This window comes from Hippocampus comes, unplaced genomic scaffold (assembly GCF_001891065.2).
Source record: "Hippocampus comes isolate QL1 unplaced genomic scaffold, H_comes_QL1_v1.1 scaffold168, whole genome shotgun sequence".
In the NCBI taxonomy this organism is placed as follows: Eukaryota; Metazoa; Chordata; class Actinopteri; order Syngnathiformes; family Syngnathidae; genus Hippocampus; species Hippocampus comes.
The window spans coordinates 920,474-931,974 of record NW_017805955.1 but is presented as its reverse complement, the minus strand read 5'-3'; the positions used below and the strand labels follow the sequence as shown (position 1 = coordinate 931,974).

The 11,501-nt window shown below is 49.4% G+C and overlaps 1 protein-coding gene across 1 annotated transcript; it reads right to left on the bottom strand.

The window, feature by feature from the left end:
• Positions 1-149: 149 nt before the first annotated feature.
• On the bottom strand, positions 150-10,529 carry dpysl5a (dihydropyrimidinase like 5a). Its single transcript, XM_019890467.1, has 13 exons — positions 10,343-10,529; positions 8,593-8,863; positions 5,879-6,037; positions 4,881-5,060; positions 4,480-4,548; positions 4,044-4,088; positions 3,869-3,944; positions 2,905-3,061; positions 2,240-2,381; positions 1,990-2,132; positions 1,689-1,896; positions 313-481; positions 150-238 (listed from the first exon to the last, which is right to left on the bottom strand). Exons 2-13 carry the CDS (start codon positions 8,851-8,853, stop codon positions 153-155), a joined length of 1,695 nt encoding a protein of 564 aa, XP_019746026.1. The 5' UTR covers positions 8,854-8,863; positions 10,343-10,529; the 3' UTR covers positions 150-152.
• Positions 10,530-11,501: the final 972 nt, after the last annotated feature.

Here is an 11,501-nt window from a genome sequence, read left to right as displayed (position 1 = left end):
GTATGAAGAAACTGGGCTTAGTTAACCAGAAAAAAAAGAAAACATTTAAAACCTGCCCTTCTTTATCCCACACTATTTAAGTACAACCTTGACTCGCTCGGACGGAAACTTCCCCCGCCCTGATATCGTCGGCTATCGGGTGTTCTCAGCCTCTACCAGATCCCACTGGACCTCCCTCCGGGTGGCGCGAGGATCCTGGCCGAGGATCTTTTGGGAATCTTGTCGTCGATCTGGGCACCTGCGAAAGCGGCTTTTGTCAGTTCCGGCGGCGCTTTAGCGTTCGGTGACTTGCCTCGGACGCCGCGTCCGCACCGGACAGGCTGAAGCTGGACTCCTGGAGGTCCCGCACGCCGCCGTGACGGGTGCAGGGTCGCGTGGGCGTGTCCAGATCCGAAGTGGCCGCGTCCCTCTTTCCGGCGTTCGCCACCGCCACCACGTCTCCCGTGTACGGCTCGCGCTCCACTCGCTTGGCCGCCTGGCACTGGGGGGGGGGGGTCCACACGTATGCAAAAGAACCTCAAATTTGCTCGCGGACGGATTTGGCTCGGGCGATGGATGACAAACGAGAGTTTACAAAAAGCACCGTGACTGTAAATCGGACTTTGGAACGGCGTAGGCAGATCGAAGTGACATTTTCGGGCAGATTTTTGATTCAGTTGTCATTTGGTGCAGAAAATTAAATATTCATGAATGTGATCATGGATGAGTTGTCGCTGAATCGTTGCACCTTTTACCAACATATATTCTATACCGTTGCCACGACAGCGGTACCTCCACTTCTGGAAGCAATTTCTGAACTAGAAAATTTTGTGAAGTAGAGACGCGTTTTCCATGTAAATTCCTTAATCCGTTCCGAGCCCCCCAAAATTGTGACATTGAAGTTTTATAACGCAAACAAATGCATGTTCCAATTCGATTGTTGCGCAATAAATGAGAGTTTTGCATAATGTAAAAAACAAAGAATAGAGTAACGCATAAAAACTTTGAACTGCGTCCTCCTCGTTTTTTGCCCTCTTTCGTTCATATTCTCTCTCCGAAGTGGTTTTTGCCTGGCGTTTTGTAAATAACTGATTCAAGGACGTTCGCTTTTGTCGGCTTTTAACAATCCTTCGAAAATGTCCGAGGCAAACATCGGCGTAATGAGCGATCGTCCGACTGGTGAACACTTTTTCTGGGTGATTCACATTTACGTAAAACTATGGGAACGCCTCATGACTGACGAGGACGCTGCATAGACACTTAACTATCCAGCCACACGCAGAGACGCATTCCGTAGAGGTTCCTCTTAGCCAATAGGATGCCAGGATGATGCTCGGGAATAGCCAATGGCAGAGCAGCTCTCAGTATGTTGCGTTCAGGAAACTCAGAGCTCCGAGTAGCAAGCCCACATTGTATTTTTACCTTTTCGTGTCTTAAAATTTCTTTCGTAACAAGAGGCAATATTTTCCCGTTGAGGCGTTTCGTCATTTGAAAATTTCGTATGAAGAGACGTTCGTAAGTTGAGGTACCACTCGCGATTTGGCGACAACGGGAAAATAAGGTCCCCGGATGACGCCTGTTACATGCGATCAGTTACAGCGATCAATATCTAGGTGATATATTTGTGTGTGTGTGTGTCGAAATGTATCTCGCGCTCCGCCGCCAGCATTTCCGTCAAGCGAATCGAGCCGACGGTTCCTCTGCGGTACCTTTTCCCGCTGAACCATCTTCTTGTAAAGATAATCCGGGAAAGTCCTCAGAGGGCAGAACTTCCCCGAGCCCTCGGCGCACGTGAACATGCCGTTCTCGTAGACCAGCCGCCCTCGGCTGATGGTGACCAAGGGGACGCCGTGGCAGCGAAGACCTTCGTAAAGGTTCAAGTCGCCGCCCTGCACCTGGTTTTCCACCGAGATGACCCTGAAAAGACAAGACGGAACCGCGGCCGATCGGTCCGACAAGGTCCGGGAAAAGTAAAAGAAAGCGCCGGTCGACGATGGGGGGGATTCATACTTGGAGCCCTCGGGATCCCAGACCACCACGTCGGCGTCCGCTCCCGGGATGATCCTGCCTTTTCTGGGATAAAGGTTGTAGATCTTGGCCGCGTTGGAGCTGGTGACGGCGACGAAGCGATTCTCGTCGAGCTTTCCTCCGATCTGGAAACAGTCAAGAGGACGTCAGGCGACGGAGCGGAGTTTTTTCGTTCTGGGCGTTCCCCCCCCCCCCCCCCCCCACGCTTCTGAGATGGGAGCGGCACACGTACCACCCCTTTCTCCCAGATGACGCTCATGCGGTCCTGAATGCCCGGGACCCCGTGGGGGATCTTGGTGAAATCATCTTTGCCCATGGCTTTCTGTTTGGTGGTGAAGGGACGGTGGTCGGACCCGACCACGTTCAGAGTGTCACTGAGAGGAGGCAAGATCGCGGCAGCGTCATTTTACCAAGATGGAGACGCACTCACGCTTTGAGTGGGCAACACGCATACTGAGTTGGAACGTTTCGCTTGAGTTGCAAAAAATGTAAGAGCTGCTTTTCAAGTGTTAACTGCGTATGCCGCACGGAATCTGATGTAGTTCCAAGAATGACCCGAAAGGGGCAGCGTGGAGCCACGGGGCATTCAGACGGACGGAAGAAAGCTGGAGAACTCCAACCTAAAAATGTGCGACAATCCGCGACCCGAAACACGTCACCGTGAAGTTGAAAGCAAGAGATTCACATCTTGAAAATAAGAGCCGGAAAGTTCTTCACAAGTTCACAAAAGGATATCTCAGAACCTGAACGTTTCCGCCGACGTCTGAAACGAAACGCCGTACGTGTGCGGCGGCCAAGGCGGCAAAGTCGGAAACCAAAACAAGAACCTCAAAGATTGACCCGATTGTCAGCATACGCGCAGCCCACTTTGGCGAAATCTTTTTCCGAGATCCTTACTTTCCAAGCAAGCTCATGAGGTAATTGGGCGTGCTGGGCTCCAGGCGCAGCGGCGGCAGCGTAACGTGCCCCGCAGCGTAGGACCAGTCCTGATGGTAGTAGGGGGCGCCGTTGAGCACGGCGTGGGCGGTGGTCGTCTCTCCGTGGACCACCCTCCCTGTGGCACACAACGCACGCTTTACTCAAGGGATTTCTCATCGGCGGTGGGACTCAAGTACAGTTTGACCTCTACTTGCAAACGTCTCTTCGAGTTAAGAAATTTCTTACGGAATCAATTCATTTCGGAACGAGAGGTACCACTGTACAGTCCCCCCGCAAAAAAATCAGATTGGCACAGTTTTTGGAAGCGTTTTCATGAACCGCAACCACCGCCACTGACGTAACCGTTCCCATCGGGTCAACAGAAGTTGATTAACTCCCGTCTGCTATAATTGATCGTCCGTTTTGAAAGTGCCGTGGCTCAGCCGACGGGTCCTTCGGGCAGAAACGCGAGCCGGGTCGGAGATGTGAAGTGAGCCCTCGTTCAAATCTTGCTAGCAGCTTCAAGACTACATATTCCATCTTGAAATGAAGGAATTGAACCAGCATTTCGACTGAACTTGAGTGCCTTCGTTCGCAATCGATGGCAATCCAGCGCAATCGCGAATTGGGAAGTTATGAACGAACTGCACGCAGCCTGTTAGCTCGCGAGCTAGCTAGCTAGCTCCTGGCTAGCGCCGTGGCGTGGAAAACCGGGCGGTGATCCGGTGAGATATCTTCCAGGCGCCGTAAGCCGATACGTTTTCGTGCTCTCAAACATGAAGCGCTATTTGATTTGCCACTTGAGCGACGCCTGCTTTCAGTGCGCTAAGCGGACAAATCGGCAGCGTTTCAGAGTCAAGTTAAGACGTTCATGTTGACTCGCGTAGCCCTTGATCGCTGCTCGCGATACGTCCGCCATCTTGAACGTGCGTAAAGGCATCACCTTGCATTTTGGCCGTCGCCACCACGTCCCCCGCCGCCATGCTGGACACGTTGACCAGATAGATTGGGCAGCGGGCCTAAACGGGAAAGAAAAACCAACCCTCGTTGAGTGACGACCAATTTTTTTTCCAGCATGATTGTCGTCAGCGTCTTTTTTTGGCGTGTTTTCCCCTCACCCTGTTGGCGACGGTGATAGCCCTGTGGGTTGCCTCCGCCTCCAACTGTGAAAAGTCAAGATGAGGTCACGCGGGGACCCGATGAGAGCATCTCCGGTGTGACAGTGCGTTTATTCTCTGAATGATGTCACCTCCGTACGGATCAGCTTTGACTCATTTTTCCCACCAAACGTTACAGTTGCCTTGGTCACGCTTCAATTGAGCGGCGAATCGGGGGCTTGGATTTGGTGCGTTGCTATATTGGGTGTCCTCGCTTTACCACGGTCCAGACGCACGCACGACGTTTGTTTGTTTGTTTGTTTTTAATGACTGCGAGTGAATTGTTAGACCGGGATTCAGGTGGGGGGGGTTCAGGTGTGGATGTGGACTGTCTTGCCTGGTGGAAAGCGAATGACTCGGAGGCGCATTTGGGTGGTGGCGATTGGGGTTTTCGTACCTCTTCCGGTCTGCTGATCTCAATGCCCTCCGGACCAGTGATGCCCAGCTCCAGGGCTTCCTTAGCACCCTTGGGTGGGGACAAATCCGTTATGTGTTAGCATTAGCATGAAGCTAACTGAGCACAGGTTAAGCTATGTGGTTCTTTAAAAATAAGAACCCTCTTCCAGGGTTGGCTCCCGGATCCTGAGACCTTTTACCCAATGTGGCGAAACAGTATAAAAAGCTCTTAGCCACACTTTGGTGTTAGCCACAGCATCATGTGCGTTTATGAAGCGAAACTTCGAGCCACATTTAGCCAGTCATCGTTACTGGGAAGTCAATATTTTAAATCCGCCCACGCCCGTTGCGTCGAGGGGGTGAGTCGAAATACAAATATTGGAGCAAACTTTTGTCCCAGACCTCGGCCACCAGTTCCCCGTTCTCCGCGTGGACTCTGGCAATGGCGCCGATGTCCTTGCAGTGCTGCAGGGCCTGGAAGAGCTCGTTGTCCCTCAGCATGAACACGTCCTTGTAGGCCATGAACATCTGGAAGGAATTCACGCCCTCCTCCCTCACCAGCTTCTCCATCTCGGCGCGCACCTGCAGGCGGGGGGGGGGACAAGTCCAAAGTGAACATCGCGTTGAGAGCTCTGCAGAGAGTCGAACCGTCCTCCTTCATGCTCACTTTCGTCGTGAGCAAAAGAGCCCAGCAGTTCTTAACGGGGACAAGTCAACTCCAAAATCTTTCTTGACAGCAATTTGTCCTACGAGGCTCCACTCGTCTAAACACGGCATTCTGATTCATATCGTCTTTGCCGAATATGAGTGAAGCGGTAACTTCCAGTCGCTTTTAGCAGCTGGATAAAGTCAAGCGTCTCCTTTCTCAGGAGCGCTTTGAAACAGTCATTCATGCCTTCGTCGCATCTTGATTACTGTAAGGCACTTGACTTTGGAATCAGCCAATCCTCCATGAAGCGTCTCCAGTTGCTCCAGAATGCTGCCGCTCACCTCTTGACTGGTACTCGTAAGAGGGAGCACATCACTCCTACTCTGGCATCCCTTCACTGGCTCCCTCTACATTTTAGAGTTTTTTTTAAGATCTTTGTTTTCAAATCTTTCAATGGCCTCGCCTCATCTTACTTCTCTGAGCTCCTACGCGCCTGCCCGGTGCCTCAGGTCCACGGACCAGACACTATTAGAGGTACGGAGAACGAAGCGGAGGCTCAGAGGGGATCGAGCCTTTCCCGTTGCTTGTCCAAAAATCGATTCTAATCATCCATTTCTGTGTTTGCGTGCTCATAAATCGCCTCGAAAGATCAGCCGGAATGCTTGCGATTGGCTGTCGCTTTTCTCTTTCTAAAAAGGCGGGCCGATGGTTAACGGAGGACAGCGGTAAAGGACAGCAGATGCCGCACTACCTTGGGACCCCACCAAGTGACTCCCACGTGCAGCGAGTAGTCGCAGCAGCTTTTGCCGTCGGCTGAGCTACGGCACTGCTCGTAGGCCTCCAACAGGGACTCATTCTTGTCCGGCAGAACGTGCGCGATCACCATGGTGGTACCTCCAGCTAAGGCCGCCTGGAGAAAATTAAAAAAAAAACAACAGCCTTAGAGTACAGTTTACTTAACACAGGACAATATTAAATCCCTCCATCCATCCATCCAATCCCAGCCATATTCGGGCAGTAGTAGGCAGGGGACACCCTGAACCGGTTGCCAGCCAATCGCGGGGCACACAAAGACAAACAACCATCCGCGCTCACACTCACACGTAGGGATGATGTTGCATTAACCTGCCATGCATGTTTTTGGAATGTGGGAGGAAACCGGAGTACCTGGAGAAAACCCACGCAGGCACAGGGAGAACTTGCAAACTCCACAGGAGGAAGGCCGGAGAATTTAACCTTGTACCTCTCCACTATGAGGCTGACGTGCTAACCAGTTGACCACCGTGCCGCCCCACGCCCTACGTTTGCAACATGATGTATCAAATCACAAACTGTTTGTGTACTTGACTCGGTATTGCATAGTCAGACACATACATCATCACCAGCTACGAAAAAGCATACCTATTTTGTCCTCATGGCCGTATGCCACCTGCTCCAGATAATGAAGTGAGGCCAACAGTGTGATGGACTTTCTCCTTCTCTCAGCCCTGACAACATGGCATATGAGCGATTCCTTCAATGCCAAACGGATGAGGATGGAGGTTGTGAGGGGAGATAATACATATTTGGAGAACATAGCGGGGGTGTTGCTTCAGATACAGCTAATCCTCACACCTCATCATTGAGATGTGGCCGGCAGACACAGTGCTTGCCTGTAAGTCTTTCCTTCCTTTATTCTGTTCCTGACATGCACTCCTTTTTTCGATTGTGGTAGGAAACTGGACTACCCGCAGAAAAGCCACGCAGGCCCGGGGAGAACATGCAAACTCCACACACAGGGAGGCTGGAGGCGGGATCGAACCCACGACCTCTGCACTGTGAGGTCGACGGGCTAACCACTCGGACCACGGGGGCCACCTGATAACAATCCTGATTTGACGGTATCTTGAATATTGCGCCTCTCCCGAGGTAGGCGTGGCCTTCCGGGAATAACGGCTGCAAGAGTGCGGGGAAAATAAATAAATAAATAAATCGAAAGACAAACTCTGATCAATAATTCATACTTCTGTGCTGTAGCACAATTAGTGTGTCATGTGAGATCAGAAGGTGTGCCATGGCAACGTGCATTGTTACTTAATGGGTCCAAAATGGATTCTTTATTTTCTCGTGAACACTCCTGGACCACATTTTCGGAGAACCACCCGCATACGTTTTGCTTTTTTTTTTTTTTTTTCCTACAACCGTGTACATTTTCGAACCCGAGCGTGAACGTGTTGTTGTTTACAACAGCATCTGTCAACTGGCTCTCCGGCGTGGAGGAGGGTGGCGTCTTGGGCACGGGATATTTATAGCGGTCCTGGCGTGGCGGGTCTGAGAGCCATTGTCTCCGAGCACAATGGTGCGAGCCAAAAGGCCTCCGGACGGAATTCGCAGCGAGACCCGTGGTAGCCATGGAAACGGGACGGCGTTTGTCTCCGCAGGAGCCGCGGAGCTCAGCGGCGGCGACGGGTAAGGAGGGGGCGGAGGAAGACGGGCCGGAGAAGAGAGGCAGCATCTGTTGGCTGACGAAAGTGACGGCAGCGCATCTCGCCATGGCTCAGGCTGCGTCGCGCGCCAGGTTATTGTGTCGGGATGGCCCCGTTCCGGTCCGTCACGCAATGCGGCGCTTACCGGAATGTGCCAGGCCATTTTCGTAATCCGCTGATTTAAATCCAGATGTGACTTTAAAATTGGGGCTGGACTATTTCTAAATTTCAACTCAACATTTTATTGCAGTCGAATGCTCCATCCCGGGGGAAGATTAGAGAGATTAGTCAGAATGTTCAAAATGGGCTGGCAGAGCGTAGGGTCTCGTTTTTTTCTATTTTTGTTTTTTTAAATAGGTGGAATTTAAAGTGTTCATAAACTGAAGGTTTATGCCATCTCAAAACAAGAACTGGAGAGTGCAGTCCAAACAAGAACCAGACTCCAAACATTGCACACAGGGCCGGGTCTAGGCAGGGACAAGAGGGGGCCTGGCCACCCCTCAAATAAATATTGTGCGCCCTCGGGCCCAATTTAAATCTCCTAAAATAGATTATTTCACATATTTTTATTATCGCATGCCTCTCCACTCCACTTCTTACTTAATGTCTTGCTTAGTAGTACCTTTTCAATTGATTACAGGATACCAGGATGCCCAGGCCTTTGTTTTGGACGTGTTTTTGACATGCCTAATGGTCTCATCCAGTAGACCGAAGTAACTATTAAGTTGTTTGTTTTTTCTGGGCTAATAGAATGTTTTATTTCTTAAATATGATATAAAATATCAAAATCTAAACATCCTCCGAAGGGTACTATTAAAAAAAATACTAATCAAAAACAACCTCCTAAGGGTACTATAAAACTGAAAAAAGACACAAAAATAATACAAAAAAAAAAAAAAACATCCTCCTAAGGGTACTATAAGAAAACGAAATAAAAATACCCCCCCCCCAAAAAAAAAAGTTTCAGAGAGATTGGCTGCCTTGTCGAGTCGGCGCTTACCTTGGTGCCGCTGTAGAAGTCGTCGGCCGTGGTGGCGTTCATGAAAGTCTCCTCCAGGTGCACGCTGGTGTCGATGCCGCCGGGCATGACCAGTTTCCCGGAGGCGTCCACCACCTTGGCCCCGCCGGGGATCATCAGCTCCTTGCCAACCAGCTGGATGACGCCGTTCTCGATGTAGACGTCGGCCTCCTGCGTGCAGTCGTCGTTCACCACCTTGCCGCCCTTGATCAGGATGCGCACCATGGCCGCGCTGGTAGTCATGGCTTTAGCTCTGCGGGGAAGACCCGGAATCATCTTTTTTTGGGGGGAGGGGGGCTGACTAAAACCTCAATTGAATTTGATTGCTAAATATTAATAGCGCATGGTGAGACCGCGTGGCTGTGAGTGGACGAGAGAGAGAGGCCAGGCTGAAACTTAAATCTGTTTGGGGAGCGGGTGGCCATTGGTGTCAGTCACCGCCTCGACGCTGACGTGAGCTCAAACGCTGATGCAACAAAAAGTCTATTTTTTTTCTCCCCCTCCCCTTGAACGCAACAAAGTCTATCTTCTTCAACTAGAATGTAACAACGAGCCTATTTTTCACCCCCTTGAATGCAACAATGTCGAATTTTCTTCCGTGGATCCAGCAAATAGTCTATTTCAGGGGTGTCCAAACTTTTAATTCTGAGGGGTACATATGGGGAAAAAAAAATTCCCCAAGAATTTATTTAATTTTAATCTTTGATTGACAGAAAATGGGGAGGTGGGAGATGGGACTGAAATTTTTCGTTGTTTTCTCTGTTTTTGCCACGCGGTGTGGAATGTAAGCAGTACAATACAAGAAAGGGAAATGGGCCGTGGTAGTTGTTCATGTAGTTATGCCGGGGCTGCTAAAAACGGATGACGGGCCGCAAATGGCTCCTGGGCCGTTGTTTGGTTCAAAAGCTGCGCCTATATTGGATAACATGCAAGTCTATGATTCCCCCTTGAAAAAGCAGGCGAGGCCCAGTGTCTCTGAGTTCAAAGATGATTACATCAAAAAGAGACACAAACCTAAGTTGAATGTTTGTTTTTTTTTGTTTGTTTTTTTAAATCAGAGTCCAAAAGTTGCAGCTAAAACAAAAAATATCATGACTGGCATTCTTTCCCCTCTGTGTATGAATGACGCCCATGCGTAATGGCGCGCGTCCTTTTTGCTTATGCGGGTGAGGCGGGTCGATGGCATCCCTGCCTTGATGACAGCACGAGAGTTGCATTATACCCAAGTAGCCCCCACCCAAAAAAAAAAAAAAAATCATCAAAACATACATCATGATAATGTGCCAAGGAGATGTCCGATTGTAGAAATATGTGCATTTAAAAAAAGGCATTTCGTGTTCGTGCATTTTTTTAACTTTCATCGGAGCGCATGCTGTGATTTACAAATGTGGTTGAAATGATGACAAAGAAATCGGCGAACGTCAGACAGCTTATCGTAGCCGACCCAGTAACGCCTAACCGTCTCCCTCCTCCCTCTTCCTCCCACCTGCACCTCCTCCTTCCTCTCTTCTTAACCCGGCCTCTGTACCCTTAAACGACCCGTAAAGTGCCCTCGTTAGCACAAAAACAACCCTGGAGGTAGTAGTTGTGCTACTCCAGGGCGAGAAGCCGGAGACGTACAGCCTCGCCCAAGGGTTTTAAATAAAATCCCACTTCCAGCCCCTCCTCTCCTCTCTTGGGAGACTCCGCATCTACCCGGGTGCAGCCGATGAAGGAAGCCGCCCCTGCATACCTGATGTCCGGGTGTGCAGCTGAAGCAGTTGCGCTCGACTCCTCGTCTTCCTTCCACACACACACACACACACAATGCGATACTGGGCCGGGAGGCAAACTCACAATTAACAGCAGATGGATGCCTTTCCCGGCCGGTGCAGGACCACCAGATTTACGCTAAATTGGCGTGATCGTGACGTGATAGAAGTGGTTCCTGTACGGGCTTTCAAAATAAAAATAATTCATGTCTCGGTTTACTCGCCGCGACAAGAGACAAATAAATTAAATACGCGTGTTGCTGCCTGTAATATTTCAAAATAATAATTAGTACAATAAAACGCGTTATATTGGTCAAATAGAGAAAATGTATCACACAGTTTGATTTTTATCGTACTGTATTCATTGTCTTGTTCCTTCCATCGCTTCCGGTTTTGTTTGTCAAGAATTGACCGCTTTCGGCACAGACGGTCGCCTGAGCAACCAATTGGAGGCGGCAAGGGGCGCGGCCAACAGTGGAAATCGCCAATAATAATCATACAAACACAGATGCCTCGTTGAGTGCTGCATCTTACGTTAAAGCCGCCGCCATATTGGATGAACAATTTGCTTCCTGTGAAACAGTCTGTCGTTTTCCAAAACGCATGACCATTTAGCTCGTGGGGGCTAAAGTTTTTTTTTTCTGATTTAAATCACAAAGTGTCTTAATTTTACAGCAAACATAAACTGGGTGCAGCATTAAAAATCTGTACGTCTTTGTTTCTTTTGACGGACTTTGTCTGCCACTGCTTTATGTGAAGGGTAAAAAGTCCCCAAATGCTGTCTGAATGGCGGCTTGCATCTTGAAAAACTCGGGTCACTTGTATCTCAAAGCAGTACTGCATTTAAAAAAAAAATGGTGGCACTGAGAAAATACACCAATTCCAGTTTTGGGGTTGTTTTTTTAAACTGTTCAATGCAAAGAAACAGGAAATTGACAGTTTGAAAAATGAAAATGATCGGATTCTTCTACTAATGACAAAAATTGATTTTAGTTTTTAAAAAAAAAAAAATTGATGCAGTAAAAACACTAAGTCTGAAGCTGGGTAAAAATGGCCACTAACAAGCTGATGGGGACGTAAAATAAAACAATGCTTTAAGTTTCAATGTTTTGCATGATGTGTGTACAGAGAGACACAAAA